General features: G+C 50.4%; 1 protein-coding gene across 1 annotated transcript; it reads left to right on the top strand.

The window, feature by feature from the left end:
- Positions 1-416: 416 nt before the first annotated feature.
- On the top strand, positions 417-14,245 carry LGALS12 (galectin 12). Its single transcript, XM_050957954.1, has 9 exons — positions 417-529; positions 3,849-3,937; positions 7,378-7,588; positions 8,600-8,719; positions 9,152-9,190; positions 10,318-10,344; positions 10,715-10,803; positions 11,974-12,136; positions 13,237-14,245. Exons 1-9 carry the CDS (start codon positions 476-478, stop codon positions 13,381-13,383), a joined length of 939 nt encoding a protein of 312 aa, XP_050813911.1. The 5' UTR covers positions 417-475; the 3' UTR covers positions 13,384-14,245.
- Positions 14,246-19,680: the final 5,435 nt, after the last annotated feature.

Here is a 19,680-nt window from a genome sequence, read left to right as displayed (position 1 = left end):
TAAATAAACAGAAAGTAAATTAAATAAACCCAGCATTTATTACTGTGGTTTTTTCTAACCTTGTGATTTTTAAGCCAAGCTCATGATTTCTTGGAGGGAGCTGATTTATGAACTCCTGGGGTGGGCTGTGGGCAATATTGCTAACTCATGATTTTTTTACACTCCGTTTTAACAACACTGCATGAGTCAACAGCCCAAACACTCAGTGGGTGAGACCCTCAGCTGGTGCCAAGGGCTGTAAGCCAGTCAACACCAGCTGAAGAGCTTTGTCAGCATTTCCCTGATAATTGCAGAGGGCACTAGGACCCTGCATGGAGTGCGAAAGAACCAAATTCTGCCTAGGAGTGAAGCTGCTAGGGATTGCTATTAAAATTTTTCTCTCCACCCAGTGCGATTGCATCATGTGACTGCTCCAAGTTCTAAGGTTCCCTGCTGGAAGCTGAAGGTAACTGTTGGGTTTTAGGATTTTCAAGCCATGGGCCCCACTTCTCCGGTAGATTTCATCCTCCAGCCCCCAGTTTTCCACCCGGTGAGTAATCCCTGTGATCTGTGCCTAGGGGCAGCCAGTGTGCAATGAAATCAAAGATCAGTTCACTCCTACTTCTGGCCTTTGCCCAGTTTCCTGTGTTCTTATAGCTGAATCATGCTGTGTTAGGTGGGTGAGAGTCCAAAGACAAGGTATTGCATTGAAAGAGGAGTGGCTCCAGCCAGGTTTAAATGGGTGTGTCTGAGAGCAGCATATAGCTCCTGCACTCCCATTGTTCATATTGTGGCAGGGGCCTTACTCATGGACCATGATCCTATGGTGCTAGATGCTGTACAAACAGAGCAAAAAGGCAGTCCCTGCCCCAGAGAGCTCCCAAGCTAATGTCACCCTCCTCTCTCTTTCCCTCATGGGCCAAGTTGTGGTTTTGTTTCTGCAAAAGAGGCAATTTGTTCTCTGAATGTCTCAAACCTTGGGGTGCCTAACACAAGGCCCCCTAAAAAGGCTCTGATTGCCCAGAGGGTGAGTGCTTGCCATTTGCTTTAAAACAGGCCGGTGGGGGTTGGTTTTCTCAAGGGATCTCAAGATGGGTGCTATCAAATATCTGACAGCTGACCTCACTTCCTGGCAAGCTGCCTCCTTGAGTCCCTGCTGCAGTAGGGACTGTCTGACTTGATCTTAAATCTAGGGAAAGCCAGACTTTTAAAGGGTTAACCCCCAAGGCCTGCATGTGTGACTAGTTTAGCTGGAATCTCATTTTAAGCTCCTCTGTGCAGCTGTGTTTGCTTGTTTGGGGGGGAGGGGACTAATCAGGTTATCACTAAACTTTTTGGCCATCAGGCTGTTCTCTGCACAAAGATCTTTCTCTTGATCCTTTCTGGACTGATCATGTGAAACTCTGTAAAGTGCAGAAACTTCAGCTGAGACCAGGCAGGCAGTTGCTCGTTTCCTTAAATCAAGTCAGTCCTAGCTCAGGAGGTTGGGGTTGTGGTTTCAGTTTTGGCTCTGCTAAATCCAGGCATCTACTCTACAAAAAGGTGCTGGTTTTTTAGCTCCTGAATCCATTATACCCCCAATTCTCCCCAAAGCTTAGAGGGGTTCATATAAAACATTCTGGCTTTTTATCATCTCTAGTCAACTAGCTGATCACCAACGGGGAGAAGGGCTGGTGCTTAGGGTCTGTATTATTTTAATACCCTTGTGTGTCCGATTGCATCTCCCCCACCACACCCCATGGCTTTTGGTTTGAATAGATGGGAAAAAAAATCTACTTAGCCCAGGAACACAGCACTGACCACTAGCCATTGAGCTGAAGCAATAACTGGTGTCTGATACCCTGGGAAACAGAGGCACAGAAAGGGAAAGAAGTGAGGGTTTCTTGTGCAAGGTCACTCAGTGAATCAGCAGCAGAGTTGGAGATAGAACTTGGGTGTCTTAACTCCCAGTTGCCCCAGCTAATCTGCTCTTGTTTTAAGGCACCATGAGACCCTATTCCCCTCCCGAAGCTGGGCATAGAACCCAGGAGTCCTGGCTCCCAACCCCAACCAGGGCCGTCCTTAGGCATAGGCAACATAGGCAGCTGTGTAGGGCACCTGAAAATTTGGGGCACCACTAGGTCTTAGTGTCCACCCTCTTGTTTTCCTATCCCTGTTCTGACCCTTCCTGCAGTCTCCCACAGATGGCTGCTCTAGCCTGGTGAGCCTTCCTTGGGAGGGAATCTAGTAGTTAAAAGTGAAAAAACCTCCAGCCTGCCAGACCTATTAGCACAACATTGAAACTGTTAAAGAGACATTCAAGGGGTAATAAAGCCATTTAACAGGCATTTGCCAACCCCAAGGTATATATACTGACAGGTTTCAGAGTGGTAGTCCTGTTAGTCTGTATCAGCAAAAACAAGGACGAGTCCTTGTGTCACCTCAAAGACTAACAAATTATTTGGGCATAAGCTTTTGTGGACTAGAACCCATTTCATCAGATGTCCACGAAAGCTTATGCCCAAATAAATTTTTATACTGTCAGTTTCTGACTTTACTGACAAAAACAGTTGTGCATTAATGTAATATTTACACAGAACATGTCAGTCTACAGGACCTTAGTTTAAAATTTGCTTTAAAAATATTTCATTAGTGAGCTGGTGAAGATTATAAAATCACATTTCTAAAAAATGCTTGCATAGAGTTTTAGATGCACAATCATCTTTAGCCTTAAATGTGTGGATCTTCAGACATAGTTTTTTAAATAAATCCTTCAAAAGACCTCCCTTATCTAAAATACACATTTTAATTACTATAGTTAAAAAAAAAAAAAAGTGCTTCCAAGTCTTCCTGTCCTTTCTGTCCATCCCTTCACCACCTCTCCCCCCACTCCCCACTGAAGAGAGCCCTTAAAGGGACAACAGTCCTTCCCTTCCAGATAGCTGGACAAAGAGTTCCCTTTCTTTACTTCTGACTATTTGACAAACTAGTTTTAAAAGAACCCTCCAGCAAAATCAGTACCTTAGTAAGACAAAATCCTTGTTATACCTAAAATCTTTGGAAACATATTTTTTTGAAGTTGGTGAAATTTCATAACCATGTCTCTTGTTATGGAGATCACACAAAGTAAATTACTGTTCCCTTTTTCTAAAAGCAATGAACATTGTTATGAACACGCTAAACCTCTCTGATTAATTTAAAAGAATGTCTTTGTTTCAGGGAGTTAAATATGTAGTAATCTGGAATGCTGGCTTAAGATTTGAGTACATTTAAAATATAAATTCAATTTAGAAATACTGATGAAGAAAATGTAAAACAGAGAAGAGCTGCATCATGTATTCCATTACATGTAATGTTGTATTCAGCAGGACAGCTGACTCACCCTTACTATGAAGTTTTTGCAAATAAATCTCTGACAAACTTCAGGGCATATCAAAAAACCTGTGACTGACATTTTTTATTCCCAAATTTTAGTGCTTTTAATTAGGTACTTTCTTCATGTCCATTCTGCATGAGGGAGAGTGCATGGAAGTCTCTGCAGGGAACTGTGACTCTCCGCCACCATGAGGCAGGCTGGGCATCTCATTATCCTTTGCTGTCAAGTCCCTCCTTCCCCTCCCCCACTAGGCTGTGAGCTTGGGCTGCCATCCAGCATAGGGGCACCAGTTTAATAATACTGCGTAGGGCCCCATAAATCCTAAGGACGGCCCTGACCCCAGCTGAGCACATATGAGAGTCTCCCCTCCCTGCCTCCCAACTCTCTAGATCCCATTCTCCTCCCAGAGCTGGAGAGAGACCCCAAGAGTCCAGTGTTACCAGTCAGAGCTCCCAGACTCTCCCATTTCCAACATCAATATGGGTCCCTCTCTTCCACCCCATGTCCATTTCAGGTGCTCCCGTACATCACGACGATCTTCGGTGGCTTGACCCATGGGAAGATGGTTCTGGTGCAGGGCGTGGTCCTTGCAGAGGCCGAAAGGTAAAAGGCTATTTCCCTGGGACTCGGGCTGCTCATCCTACTCGAACCCCTTGATTCACGGCTCCTGCAGTCAGACAGAAAATGCACTAGTTCAGTGGCTGCTGGGAGTTAATGTGTTGAACCCTCTGATTTTACAGCGCTCACATGAGCTGTAGCTAGTTTCCTTTAGTCAGGGAGTTTCAGGATCCTTCCAGTCCTGTACAAGGCTGGGTCAGGAATTCCCTTGTCTATGATACCACTCTATGGGCCTGATTCTTAGCTACACTGAGGCCTTTCTTGCAGCATAAGTAGGTGGAGGTGCTCTCCTGTTATATGGGAATCCCTGACTGCTGTATCAACTATGCCATAGTTCCTCTGGCCTTACACCACTGTGACTTGGGAGACCTGGGTTATATGCCCAACTCGGCCATTGTCAGAGTGCATTATGCTACAGCTAGTTTCTGCTTCACAGGAGCCATCGGGGAGAGGTATGGATTAGAGCAGCCTGGAGCCAGCTCTAACTTACTCCTGGGAACAAAGCCGGCTTAAAGTAGGGCTGGGCTTTTTCCCACTTTGTTGGTGATTTTTGAAAATGACCCGTTTTGGGTCAACGCTTACTTTGGGGATGCTTACTTGGAGCCAAAACAAAAGGTTTGGGTTTTGATTATTTTTTTTTAACATCTTTGAATTTAATAACATTAGAAGCAACTTCAAAACAAACAAATCACTGAAAATATTTTAAAAATTTGCCTTTTTTTTTTTTTTTTTTTTTCAAAATGAACAATTTGGCAAAACCTTCTAGTGTCACTAAATCTGCATTTCCTCCCCCCTCCCCCGCAAAAAAAAATTCAGCCAAAAATGTTCTCTCAGCTCCCGTTTGAAGCCACCAAGGGATGGGGTTGGGCAATCCCTGGACTCCAGGAGAGTCAGCCTCCAAGCAGGGAGTTATGAGTTCTAGTCCCTCCTTGACTAGGGGCTAGAGGGCTCTGTGCTATTCTCTTCTTCCCAGGGAAGCATGAGTGAGAACCACTCTGGGGTGTCTCCACTTCACATATGTGGTTTAAGCATGAAATGGGGTTAATTTTATGAATTTGCTGAGGTGCCTGGTCGGTTTTAAAGCTGAAATCTAACAAACTAGATATACCAACTGGATATGTGCTATCGGCATTGTTAGAATGGAATATAAACCCTTTTTACTGAGTCCAGGGAGCATTAGCTAAGTAATTCAGTGCTTGGTTCTATTTAGGTCAACTTTTAACTTGAAGAATATTTCTTAAATCGAGACACTTGCTTATTCTCAACCAATCAACAGTTCAGCTATTCACTCAGAACCACATCAGCATATAATCAATAGTTCATTAATCAAGTGTAGACCACCGTGTTCTAGGCACGTGCTGACCGCACAATGTTGTCTTGCAAGCATTTGTAGTGAACTATAGATGAGGCTCGGCAATTACACCAAGGACCAGTGAAAATCACCAAGATTTCTTATCATATTTACTCCTGTCATCAGTTCTTTAGTACCTAGCACACTTATCACCTTTCCAGTATCCTCCAAGGAGTAAGGAGGCATTTGTTTCTTAAGGGAGTGGGCCTGGCTGTTTGGATGGATTGGTTTAGAATAGCAAAAGCAATTGCTTAAATTTATAGTTCAAATCTCTTAAGTCAGTTTGCTTGGCCTCCTTCATAAGTCCATGCCTATAGCAATAGTTACAATCTCTAAACTAGGGTTACTTGAAGTCCTGCTAAAGAGCATTGGCTCAGCAAGATAACCTACAGGTATTAATGCTAAAAACAGAAGAAGAAATACAATCCTTGCAGTGAGATTTTGTTTTCTGTGTCTTCTGTTAAACCCTCCAAGTATTGGTTTCACTGGGGATTCCGCAGCTTCTTTGTGGGTTCAGTTAACTCTTGTCAGTCCTTTGACCCTGGATGGGGCAGGGGGTGTCTTTCCCACATGGGGATTCATCAAAACTCTAGGGTCCCACCTGGTTACCTCAATTCTATATACTCTGATTTCAGGGCTTATTGGAGGGGGCTATCCTATGGTTTCTATTGGTTACTTGCCAAGTGGCTCTTGGCTTTCAGCTTTCTCAGTTTCTCTGCTGCTTCTGTCCATGTTCGGTAAATGGGGCACAGGCTTACTAGCGGCATCTCCCAGTCAGTGGCACAGCAGGGGTACTAAGGCAGGCTTCCTGCCTGTCCTGACACCATGGACCGTGCTGTGCCCTGGAAGTGGCCAGCAGCAGGTCCCAGCTCCTAGGTGGAGGGGCACAAGTGGCTCTGCATGGCTCTCACCAGCAGGCACACTTGTTCCCCAACACTCCCATTGGCCGGGAACCAGCCAATGGGAGTGCGGAGCCGCTGCTTGGGGAGGGGGCAGTGTATGGAGCCACCTAGGAGCTGGACCTGCTGTGGCCCAGCTCAGCTGTGTGCTAAAGGCTGCCAGTGTGCTACAGTTGCCAGCTTCCCAGGTGCCCGGCATGCAGGGGTCTGGGCTACCCGGTGGGGTCCAGGGCTCCTGGCTGGCCCCACGGGGGCAGGGGTCTGGGGCAGCCACCCAGTCCTGCGAGCTGTGGGGTCCAGGGCAGCCATACGGTGGGGGAGGGTCAAGGGCTCCTGGCTGGCCCTGCGAGCTCCGGGGTCCAGGGCTGGGGCAGCCAGCCCACTGCATGTGGGGGGGGCCCGGGGCACTAAGTTGAGAACCACTGCTGTAAACTAACAGCATGTCCATGCTATCATGGCGCAGCTATGACCCTGTAGCTGCCATTGTTTAGACACTACTTACAGCAACGGAAGTGGGGGGGTTCCATCAATGCAGTTAATCCACCCTCCACCCCCTACATGAGGCAGTAGCTGGGCCAATGGAAGCATTCTTCTCTTGACCTAGCCATGTCTACTCCAACGGCTAGGTCAACTTTCCCACGGCGCACAGGGTGTGACACTTGATGCAGCCCTCAGTGACTTAGCTAGGTTGATCTAAGTTTAAGTGTTGAGCAGGTCTATGAGATGAAGTCTTTTCTGTAAATAAATTTTGGGAATCTTTGATCTGAGAAACTAGCAATAGCTGGAAAGTTCCTTCTCCAGCCAGAATTCTCATTCCCTGGGAACTGTGCATTTTAACAGAAGCTTAATTAATGCTCTCTAGACGAGATGTCCCACCTCTTGACTCTCATTGTCTTTAGCTGCAAAAGGGAGCTAAGGTTTGGGGTAGGCATAAGAGCTAGTGCCACCAGATAGGTGAATGGGCAGAGAGAACTTGTCACCATCCTAATTTCAAGGTGTATTTGTACGTCTCTGCCTCTCACAGCTACCTTAGTTCCCCCAAACTGAGGTTCAGGCCCCAGATTTGCAAATATCCTGGACTCCAGCAGAGTCAGCTTGTCACTGCCTAGAGGTGGGGAGAGAACCCAGGAGTCCATGTAGTGCCCCCCACTCCCACTCTGTGCTCTGTCCCCCAGGTTCCAGGTGGATTTCCAGTGTGGCTGCAGTCTGATGCCCCGGCCGGACATTGCCGTCCACTTCAACCCCCGCTTCCGCTCCCGGCCTCATGTAATCTGCAACACCCTGCAGAACGGGCGCTGGCTGGAGGAAACCAAGTTCCCCCACCTCCCTCTCAAGAGGGGAGAGGCCTTCCAGCTGCTCTTCCTCTTTGGGCAGGATGAGGTGCAGGTGAAGAGTGGTGGGTGGAGCACTAGCTTGTAGCTGGGTGTTTGGGGCTTATTGGAAATCTGGGAAGTGGATGGGCACAAGCCCAACCATGTCTACAGGTCCCTTCCCCTGCCTTGTGGGATGGGTCTTGGGGTGCTTGGGTGTTCCTGTGGCTACTACATGTGTCCCCACCCATCCCCCAATGGGGGCTAGGGGTTCCCATGGCTACAAGCCCTTCATCCTGGTAGCCATGGGAACCCCTGAGCCTATGTGGCAGGTCTTCTTCCCCCCCCAGCCTTCAGTGTGCTGGTGGTAGCAGCTCCAGGGTGGTACCTGGAACTGCAGTGGGATGACTGTCACCTAATGGAGATCCAAGTACGGAGAGGCCACAGGCTGTCTCTGACCCCTGTTGTCAGCCCCTAGGGGCAGGTGTGTACTCAGTGCCTCCCCCCACCAGGAGTTCTGGTCCCAGGGGCCCTGTCCAACACTGCCCTGCAGCCCCTTAGTGCCAGTGAGCACTGGTGCAAAGAAGGCCACAGGGGAGCTGGGTGGGGGCGAAGGTCCCCTTGGAGTAGCTCTGGTGCAGGGGGCTCCCAAGTGTAGCAGCCCTGGCACAGGGAGAGGACCTGGACAGGACTGCCCTCTGGCTATTCTGTGCCAGTGGGAGGCATTAAAGGTGGGGCAGCCCCTCAGCCTGCCCATGCTGACCCTGGCAGCTCCTGAATAGGGGAGACATACAGGGGTGAGCCTGGCTCTCTGCTGGCTTAGGCCAAAGTCTCACTGGCATGACTCCACAGGGCTCCCTTGAATTACACTGGGGTGACTGAGAGCAGCATCAACCCCATAACTTATGGGTGGGGAAAGAAAAAGGGCAAGACCTTCAGTCACCAGCTACATCTAGTTGCACATGCTGATTTACACCTGCTGGCGTAAGTGGCCCCTCTGATGCCCTGGTGACCACGGTTACCCCAGCTGGCTGCTGAGATCTTGCCCTTTCAGGGAGCTGAACTCCTCCCATCTCCCTCTCTCCAGGTGAGTGTGAATGGGCAGCACTTCCTCCAGTACCGCTCCCGCCTGCCCCTGGCCCGAGTGGACACCGTAGGGGTGTTTGGCGACATCATGGTGAAGAGCCTGGCCTTCCTGCGCAGCAATGTAATCCCCTCCGTGGGGCAAACCAATAGGGTGATGGGGCACCTGCTTCGGGGAGGGGAGTTAGTGGGTGGGCGGGGGGAATGAGCCCCTGGTATAGAGGGAATGAGGGTGCACACAGAAGCATGGGGGCAGTTGGGGACACCTTGAGCCCCTGGCATGAGAAAGGGGGGTGGGAACTGCAGGGAGTCCCTGAAAGAGTGGGGGCTGGGGAGAGGGAAAGGGAGGGTGGCAGCCAGGGAGCTGGGATGGAGGGATGCAAGGAGCTCTGATGTGCACAATGAGCTCAGCCACAAGCAATGAGGTGTGAGACCCCAATTTACATCAGCTGTTGATCTGGCTCCAGGGCTGCCAATGGAGCAATCCCTGATTTACACTGGCTGTGGATCAGGGCCGCAGTCCTTAACACACTCTCTCTTTCTCCTGCATGGGCAGCCCTTTGACGCCAGCCGAACTGAGTACCCTGTTGCTCACGTGAGTCCAGCTGAATGTCTCAGCACCAACCCAATGGGCCAGCGGGTGTTCCCTTGTAGTGCTCCCTCCATCATCGGCACCAGCTCGAGCCTCCCTCCTATGAGACAATTGTGGTCTGTTTGCAGGGGCAGCTGGCTGAGGTTTTCTAAAGCCCCTGGGGAGGTTAAGGGGATGCCTGGCCATAGACACTCCCAGTGGTGTCTGATTGTTGAGGCAGCACTGGTCACTTTGAAAATCGGGTGCTGGAGTTGAGCAGCAACCCCTGAAATATGATGCACCCCCAAATTGCCAGCCCTTCTGGGAACTCTTGGTCTTAAATTTAGGTGTCTGTCCCTGACAAATCCCAGCATGTGCCCCATCGTGTGTCGGCTGAGTAGGGAAGCCAGCTTAGGGGCCCTTAAGCCACCCCTCCCTGATCACAGCACATCTGGGCTTGCCTCTGCTTCCATGACCCCAATGGGGCTCTGCAGGGGGGCAGAAAGCCAGAGCATTGGCCTGCCCCAGCCGCACCCCCAATCTATACTGCTGGCCAGCCCCATACACCCCAGCAAAGTCAGTTCTAGGGTGGGGGGACTTGGTGTCTTCCCCTATTCATATTGTGGTAGTACATAGGAGCCCCTGTCACAGACCAGGAACCCATCATGGTAGGTGCTGTACAAACACATGGCAAAAACCCAGTCCCTGCCTCAAAGAGCTTCCAATCTGTGGTCCTTTTGCATCTCATAGCTGACAGATCGGAGGAGTAGAGGTTGTTAGCATAGAGGGAATGACATACCATCCTGGGTCCTGTAGCAACCCATCTAGGGATCTGTGCTGTGCCTGGTGCTGTTCTCTGAATGCAGCTGGTGCCAGAGCCTCCAATCTGGCCCAATGTCTTCAGCCTCTAATAATGCATCGCTGCAGCAGTGCAACAGCCTGTCTGAAGCTGAATTGTCCACGCAGCCCCATGCAGGTGGTTCTGAGCTACAGACTGTTCTGGGGGAGGGGGCATGGGGGTGTGTGCTGTTCTCTTCACCCCTCACTGTGTGCACAGCTAGTGGAGGACTGTGTGCACGTGCAACAGGCATGTCCTCACGCAAGTGCAGCTCTGTCCTTTTAACTTTTTCTCCTCTCCTTCCTCCCTTTAGCCAATGCAGCTGAACAGCTCCAAGCTGGTGAGTGAAGCCTGTCTCTGTGATCTCTAACGGGCAGGTTCCTGCACCTGTGAGGCAGCTGGGTTTGATCTGACAGGGTGGTTGAAATTTGAGGGGCAGGTTGCAGCTGCTAGCAGAAGTTCTGTGCGGAGGGATGGGCTGCAGAGGGGACTTTTGCACAGGATGCCAGTACTGCTGTGCTTTAACCACGGAGGGTTGTATTGTGGGGGGCCTGCTGGATTGGTCCCAGTGATAATTTGGGGTACCCCAGGCCTGATCCCAGACCTCTTCTCTCCCCCCCGCACAATGGCTTCTTACATAGGATCCCACTGGGGCTTGTACTTCTGTGGCTTAAAGGCTAATAGTGGCACCTGGACTTTTCCTTCCGCAGGCTGTGCCATACTGCCACCCGCTCCCCCATGGACTTGCATCAAGAGACACCATTACAGTGAGGGGACTGGTTTGCCCAGTACCAGAGGGGTAAGTATCTGTCCAAACCTCACTCCCCCTTGACGAGCATCTAACCCCCAGCTCCATATCTGCTGCACTAGGTGTGACCCATCAGGGACCATTCTGATCAGCCAGTCTGACCTCTGGCTTGTGCCGTGCAGAGAGATCCGCCCGGGGAATTCCTCAGGGAGCCCTGGAAACTGTGCTGAAGCAGACGCATAAATTGCTGTCCTGGGCAGGTCTGGAACCCATGACAATCTTGCTGAAGCAAAGGGGAATCCTGGTGAATGGCATCAGTGAAAAGGTCTTTGGCTGCAGCTCTTAGAGGAAAGTCTAGTGACACTCTGCTTTAACACAATAATTGGGGCCCAAAAAACGGGATCGTGATAAATGTGGGGTCACGGTATAGCGGGGTTATGAAAATCTACCATTTCCAGCTGGTCAGTTTCTCTTGGGCAGAAAACGACTTGCATTTGCGAACTGCCCATAACAGTAACTGAAAGGATGTAGCAATAATTAGTGACAGCACAAGCTAATCGACCTATTAAATGAGCCAGAACTAGCCTGAGAATGGCTGGCTGGGTTTGGACTTTCAAAAGCGGAGTTTTGGGACCGGCAGACTGGGGCTGGAGCAGCTCTGGAGAGATCTGTACAAAGGCACTCAGCCGACTCCCCTCCACCTGGAGAGCTAATTGCAGTGTTTGACGCTGAGGAGTTGCTGATATTCAGAGCAGAGTTCGTGCCACTGTTTCTGTAGCATCCCTCCCGGCTGTCAGCCTGCTCCAGCAGCAGGGGCTCTCAGCCATGCAGCGAGAGAGGGAAACACTTGCGGAGAGCAGGGGAGACGTGCAAGGGGCAGAGGAAGAGCGAGGAGCAGCTGGGGAGGAAAACGGCTCTTCTTGCCAAAAGGAGAAGCGGGGGTAGGGGGGAAGAGGCAGTGGGGAAGGCACTTTTTTTTTTCTTTTTGCTTGGGGCGGCCGGAGCCACCTTATGATCGCATTATATCCAAATTTGCATTTTCATGGGGCGCCTTATAGCAGTGTTTCACTGTACCTGTAGTCATGCACCATGTTCCATAAATACATGCTCTGCCCACCAGGGGTCAGCTGTGACACACACACACAAAATATGCAGGTGCGTGTGCAACCTTCCGGTGGCCTCCACCACCTACCATGTCTCTGAACTAAACCTACCCTGCAGATTCAGCCTGAGCCTGAGGGAAGACCCTTCCCATGTGCCCCTAAGACTCAGCACCTGCTTCAGAACCAGAGCCCTGACGTGGAGCTCCTTCCCAGATGAGGGCCTGAGCCATGCAGAGAAAGTGGCAGCCTGCTTCCCCTTTCATCCCCAGCGCTTCTTTGAGGTAACGCTCTGTTGGCACAGAAGGAGCAGGGTCTGTCTCTTGCAGGCATAGCAAATGGGGCTCAGGCTGACTAATAACATCACTGAGCCCTCGTCCAGACTAACCCGCGGCATCGGCGGGTTTAAAATCGATTGCTCGGGGATCGATATATCGCGTCTAGTCTGGACGCGGTGTATCGATCCCCGAGCGCGCTTACATCGATTCCGGAACTCCATCAATCCGAACGGAGTTCCGGAATCGACACGGAGAGCCGCGGGCATCGATGCCGCGCCGTCCAGACTGGTGAGTACCTCGATTTTAGAAATTCGACTTCAGCTACGTTATTCCGTAGCTGAAGTTGCGTATCTAAAATCGATTTTAATTCCTAGTCTGGACATGGCCTATGTGTAGCTGGGAATGAGGCAGTGCAGGGTGCAGTACTGCCTGCTGCCACTGTGGGTGCTCTGGCTATGGCTGTAATACTACCTGGAGGATCTCCTGGGGGTCCAGCCACTGCAGACCCAGCACTGTTTGTCACCTGGGGCTGCATGTAGCCCAGGGAGAAGGAACAGAGTACAGGGCTTCTGCACACATTCTCTGCAGCCCCATCACCTGCACTGGGGTAGCTGCCGTCAGCATGCCCCGTAAGCTCATCAGAAGGACTGAGAGCCCCCTCCTCCCAGGCCCACTGCCCCTGAAAAATTTCAAGCAGAGTGGGTTGAAGCTGGAGCCCAGAGCTTCAGTTCCTTACAACCCCTGGGCTGCCTCAGTCCTTCACAGGCAGACAGTGGAGTTTCGTGATCAGAATCCTCCCTCCATCTTCCCCAGGCCAAAGCTATTGTTCCCCGGCTCTTGTCTTCCCACCCTACAGGGTGGCTGCAGCTCTGCAGAGCCATGTGAAGAGGGTAGGGGAGAGTGGTGTTCCGCTCCAGAGATGGCTACATCTCAGCAAGCCAACTGGGGAGTGGGTGGGGGGCTGTAACTGCTACAGAAATACAGGCTCACCTCCTCAGCTGGGGTAGTCTTGTTTCCACTGACTCCTCCAAGGGAGTGATGCTCATTAACACCAGCTGGGATCTGGCCCATACCTGCCATCACATTCTCTGCCAATCCTCTTCTAGTTGCTGCTCGTCTGTGAGGAGGGGAGTTTCAAACTGGCACTCAACGGGATCCCCCTGGGACAGTTTGACACGCCTTGGGTCTCCTGGGACCGGATCACAGAGCTGTGGATAGAGGGTGACGTCACACTCTACAGTGTCTTCTCCTGACCCCTTCACTGCCAGGAGTCTTGTGGGCTCTGCTCAGACTGCATGGACTGGACTGGGCCCTGTGTGTTTGAAGGAACTATTGCATGGGGTGGTGGGGCTGCCTCAGTGAGATAATCCAGTCTTCCTTCTGACTGACTCTCCACTTACCTGAACCCCCATGGCCTGGGCTGGCTAGAAGACTGCAGTGAATGCTAAGGAATGGGCCTTTCCTTGCACAGGGTGGCAGAAGCAGGTAAGCATGGGGTGGTCCTAGAGGCATCCTCAGTGCCCTCCTGGGTGGCACAAAATGGTGACGGGACTCTTCCTTGCATGGAGTGACAGGTTCCAGCACTGGGCATGCACCGAATGGTTCTAGTGGGACCATCTGGTTCTCTCCAGCTGCCATATGGTTTGCTCTAAAGGGCTTGGTTATGTCCCTGGGCACCAGCTCTCCCTTGGCATGAATATTTGTTCTCCATCAAGGTTAGTTTGTTTGCTATTTTAATTGTAATAAAGTCTCTTTTCTGCAATGCTCTGTCTCTGCTGAGCCACCGGCACGGGGGGAGGGAGATGCAGAGTGCTTGGGGTGGGGTGAGGAGCTGTCCCATGTGAAAGTTAAACACCTTGGTACCTTGAGCCTCTTGGCCTCTGATTTCCAGTTCCTGTGCTTGTAGCTTTAAGATGTTTGTCCTTTTCCCACCTGTACTGTGGGGCCTGCTGGCTCCCTGTGGCCCTATGGGCCTTGAGGCAAGCAGAGACCAGCCATAGTGAAGGGCATACTGGCCACATCCCCAATCCACCCCCTCACAGGTGTAACCTGCACCCACTTAGCCTGGTGGTCTGTCTTCAGCTGGTGATGGCTGAGCCACAGGAAGTTGACAAACCTATTACAGCCTCAGCTAACATAGTTCAGGCAGCAGAAGTGCCTGCTTGGCAATCCCAAGTTTGGTCCTTGCTGCATAGCTCAGGCATGGCCTGTTGAGCGCTGGTCAGAAACAGCTTCCTCCATCCTGTGAAAATCCTCCTGTGTTGGGACAGAGCCAAAACTTGCAAAGATATTGCAAAACCAGCTTTGTGGGGATGTGGTGGATTTTTTTGTCATGGAAACATTTTTGTTTCTATTTCCACTATTTTCAATCTTGTATTTTTTTTAAAAAAGAAGCAAATTTGTGAAACAGAAGATCTATAATTTTTTCTTTGGAAGACAGGACCTTTTGACAGTCAACTTCTTATTTTTTTTTTAATCAGTTTCATCAAAATCCAAACAACTTCACTAAGAGTTTCAGTTTTACAGAAGATGAATTTTTCTATCAGAAAATTCCAAACTTTGACCAGCTCTCATCCAGTTACACCAGCAGCTGTTCTCAGGGATTGGTTTCCCACAAGAGGGGCTTAGAGGCCTTGGTGTAACTGTGGATGAAGCTCTACCTCTACACTGGGGGATGTGGGCTTCAGTGTACCCTCCCCCTCCCTTAAGCACACAGGCCTTGTATACAGAGCTAATCCCCCTGATTAGCACTGGGTTGGCTTCTCCATACATGGTGGTGTTACAGATCCCCTGCCTTCCCCAGGAAAGGCTTTGCATGAGGTTAGCTCCCATAGCCACATGCTGAACACCGGTCTCTTAGAGCCAGGCTGCCTAAAGCCAGAGTAAGTGCAGCGAGAGTGAGGCACTCTGGGAACCGGTTCCCCCATTTATCTGCCACCTTCCTCACACCATCGGCAGCAAGCCCCGCCTCCCGTTGAGAAACCAGGCTCTTTATTTGCTGATCACGTACAAAAGGGGAAGGACCCCGAGGGGTTAAATGGACACAGAATAAAAACAACCCCAGATGGAAATTCCTTGCCCCTTTCTCTGAAGCTGCTGTGCCTAGCAGCTTTTGGAGACAGGATGTGGGGCTAGCTGGTCCCACTGGTCTGAGCTGCTGTGGCATCTCCACTGTGGTTTCTGTAAGTCTGCAATGGATCACCCAGCCAATTACACAGAGGGACTGTATGCAGCAAAATTAAGGTAGAACAGAATAATACAGGGGCTTGGTTGTATCGATGGGATTGTGATGTTGGCAGACCAGGTGCTAGCTTATGCCACAGTCCCCATGCCTCAGTGGACATTGACAAATACATGGCTGGACCCAGTCTGCCTCACCTTGTGTTGGTATTGGGAAAAGAGGTATTAGAATTGTAAGAATATGTTTAGTGTTTAGACTTGATTGAATGCTTATGAGTGGCTGCATACAGTAATCTCGCTTGGAGCCACTGTATCCTGTATTGTAAGGTTACATTAAAGCATTTGTAGTTTAAGCCTCTGTAACTGTAAATCCCCAGACAAGGGAGAGACGTTGGATTAATTAGTGTGAAATGCTGGTGGCCATGGAAGGATTATATCCTGCCTGACAAGAAAGGCCCATCCATGCCAGTCAGACTAGAGTGGAACATTAAAGAGGACAAAAACGTTGTTTACTCTCTGGTCCCCCCCACCCCCCCATGAAGATGAATCCTGCAAGTGAATTCCTCCCATCAGCTGAGCTTGCAGCTCAAAGTGAGGAAGGGACGAAAAAGCCCTAACAAGGAGGAACTGTATCTTCTTACTGCTTCGCCTCTGCGGGACAAGAATTACCAGGCATAAGTAAAAGATCCTGAGGTGCCAAGTTTCTAATCTGCTGGGGGGTGCTTTCCCCACTCCCCAGCTTCACCCAGGCCACCTCTTTCCTTCCCCTTCTCCACCCAGTTCCGCCTCCTCCCCCCAGCCCTTCCAGAAGCTGCAAAACAGCTGATCCGTGGTAGGCAATGGGAGGCAGGAGGAGGTACGGATTGGCAGGGCTCACTGGCAAGCAGGAGGCACTGGGGGAGGAAGAGGTTTTGGAAGGGGGGGCTACCAGTGGGTGCTTAGCACCCACTACTTTTTCCCATGGGTGCTCCAGCCCCAGAGCACCCCACAGGGTTGGCGCCTATGTGCCGGTGGCAGTGAAGGCAGCCAGACAGGCATGTGAAAGCCCTGGCTGTGCTGGAAAAGCGCGCACAGCCAGTGGCAGCTGCCCTGGGCAGCCCCGGCGCAGCACCACCCAAACATCCGCGGCTTGTGCATGCACCCCGTGGTCCAGCTCTGTGCCCATGTGGTGAGGCTGCGCCAGGGCAGCAGCAGTGTGGGGCCTGGCTCCAGCCCACCCTGCACAAATCAAACCTCAGCCATCCCTTCTAGGGGGCCCGTTGACTGTTCTGCCTTGGGGCCTGGAATCGCTGTCGGTGGGCCTGTTTATTATAGATGCTTCTATTACCTTTTTGAACCTTAAGATTGGAACTCACTTGTGTGTATCTGTTTTCCTGCTTTAACTTTGTCAATAATTCACTTCCTTTTCCTGTATAATTTAATAAATCTTTAGATAGTTTATTATAGGACTGGCTACAAGTATTGTCTTTGGTACAGTGGATCTGGGGTAAGTGACTAGTCTTGGGGACCTGAATATTACTGTGATTTCTGGTGTATAGGACCATCTATCACAAAGGTAAGCTTATGTGCATGGCAAGACAGAGTACTCAAGGGGCCTGTCTGTGACTCCATGTTTAGGCTGTTATAGTGCGTGAGGAGTGCACACTTGATGACTGATTGGTGAAATCACAGTGCAGAACCCACTGCCAGTTTGCGATTTGTGCCCTGGTTCTTAGCAGTCTGGCCTAAGGCTGGTACTCATGCTTCTGAGCCACTGCAGGACAGCTTGACAGGGATCAGTATATGTTCTCTTTAGACATGGCTGATCCTATCCATGTGCACATGATCCAGTTGTAACCCTGATTCTTATACGGAACTGCAGCATGCTGGCCCTGTCTTACATGCATGATTAACCCCTGTTACAATCCTCCGATTTTCAATACTGTAACAGGCTGGTCTCAGCCACGCATGATCAAACAATGTTATCACCCTGACTTGGTGTGGGGTGGATGCTTGTGTGGCCGTTGGCCAGCTCATTTGCTGGTATGTATTGGCACACACCTCCTTGACACCAATGCTGATTTACAGTGGCTGAGGAGTTGGTCACCATGCCTAGAACCAGATAAGCAAACCCCACACCGCACTTAAGGCCCCCATTCCTCTCTAGTTGCTTGCTAGGCAACAGGCTGGGATTCAGGATGCATGGGTTCAGTTCTCAGCTCTGCGGAAGACTTCCTGTGCAGCCTTAGCCAAGTCACTGCCAATTCTGTGCCTCCATTTCCCCAGCTGTGACATGGGCTGGGAAAAGACTCCTCTTGTTTACAGTATGACAGGGACAGTGCTGGTTGAAGGGGCTGATCTCAGTAGGGGCGCGCTAACATAATGCAACTAATTGGCAATGGGTTGGATCAATTAGGAGACCAGAGGTGATGGATGCAACTGTGGCTGAACTGAAGCCTCCTATGGCCACACAATGGGCAATATATCAATGGAAGCCTTAAGGGGAGACTGAACCGCTGAGGTGATGAACACAAATGGGGGTGAACTGAGACCTTGTCAACCAGTGGGTGGGTGGCAATTAAGCCAGTGATGATCCTATGAGGAGGCTGTGAGCCACTGGGGGTGAATTGACGTCTAGGTGATGAGCCCTCACCAGACAGAAAAAACTAGTGTGATTGGTGGGGGGGAATCCATGTCCCTGAGTGGAATGGAGATGGTGCTTCCCATTGGGTGAAAATGTCCTGCTGCCTCAGAGCTGTTTGCTGAGCTTGCGCACCTGCCTCTCGCGTGCCTCAAAGGCTATCTTGGTGTCCATGAGCTCGCTGAGAGCCTTGTGCATCTCCTCCATGTCGTGCTCAGCCTGCTCGTAGTTTTGAGCCAGTTCCTTGTTCTCCCGCTGCAGCTCCTCCATGATCAGCTTGATGTCTTCGTTCTGGCGCCGGCAATGGTTCTTCAGCTGCTCCGCCTCAGCCAGCAGGGTCTCCACTGTCTTCACCACTGACTCAGTCTGCTCCCTGGACATGGCTGGGTTGGGAAGGAAAGGCATCATGTGAGGTAAGCAATGGCAGGCAAAGATGAATACCAACCAAGTTCAGAGTTAATCTGGTTTCGCTGTGGCTTGGATAGGAAGAAATTGACCTTGGTGAAATCATGTGGCAATGAGTTCCAGAGGATAACACATAATGTTATAGCAGTTAATACTGAAGCCCCATATACTCCTTAAGGGTGAAATTTCACAGTCCTTAATGCCCCCACTTAGCCATCAGCCCCACCATCTTGACCAACGCAAAGGGTTGAACTGGGGACGTCTATGGCTAAACACACGTCTTTACAGTGTGAGCTGAAGAGCCAGACTCTCAAATGAAGAGCTGTAACAGAGCCATAGCCTCTGTGGATCAGGGACAGGTATGGATTACTCGGTGTTCCAGCACAAATCCTATGTACTACTTAAGACTAAGCCTTGTGCTGGCCCCTTTACAAAGGGCTGAATGTCACCCAGTGGGAGCATATGGATCTGTGATAAGAGCTGGCTGAAAATTCACTGTGGCCAGGAATCCCATGATGCACTGCCTGCCCTCAGCAAGAGGAAATATCGTGGTGCATTGTGGGGAATATAGTCCAGCCAGAGAGCCTGGCCTGGAAGGGAGAACGGGAGCATGAGGCACCCGAGTCCCATTTCCTAATTGAAATGGTTCCAATTTCACTTTTTTTGTGGAAAGTTGAACTCGTCAGGGGACTGGGGAACTATTTTGTTTTCCTTTGCTTTGGGTTTTTCCATGGCGGGGGGGGGAAGGGAATTGTTTTCCAACTAGTCTCCAATGTTAACTACTATTTCGTTACATGGAGGCAGTGTGATCTAATGGATAGAACACTGGAGTGGGGCCCGGTTTGCACTTAAAAATTGGAACAAAGTTGCTCAGGGCTGTGATAAACTTCACACCCTGAATGCTGTAGTTAGGTCAACTTAACCTCCAGTTTTAGATGCAGCTAGGTTGATGGAAGAACTCTTTTTTTTTTCATTGACCTAGCTACTAGCTCTCAGAGAACTGGATTAACATCACCACAGTGATGGGAAAAATTCCCTTCCATTGTTTTACGAAGTATCTACACTATGGTGGCTCAGCTGCAGAGGCGTAGCTATGCCTTACAGTGTAGACAAACCTTGAGGACTCTGCAGATCTGGGTTCTATTCCTTACTCTGCGGCTGGCCGGTGGAATAACCTTTGGGAAGTCCATTCCCCTCTGCCTCACTTTTCCCCATCTGTACAATGGGGATAATGATACTGGTAAAGCGCTTTGAGATCTACTGATGAAAAGCACTAGGTAAGAGAGCTAGATATTATTACATGTGATCAAATAGTTAAAGTATGTGGGTCCCGATTCTTGGTGGC

The sequence above is a fragment of the Gopherus flavomarginatus genome, chromosome 6 (genome assembly GCF_025201925.1).
Source record: "Gopherus flavomarginatus isolate rGopFla2 chromosome 6, rGopFla2.mat.asm, whole genome shotgun sequence".
Taxonomy (NCBI): Eukaryota; Metazoa; Chordata; order Testudines; family Testudinidae; genus Gopherus; species Gopherus flavomarginatus.
This window is presented reverse-complemented; position numbering and strand designations above follow the sequence as displayed.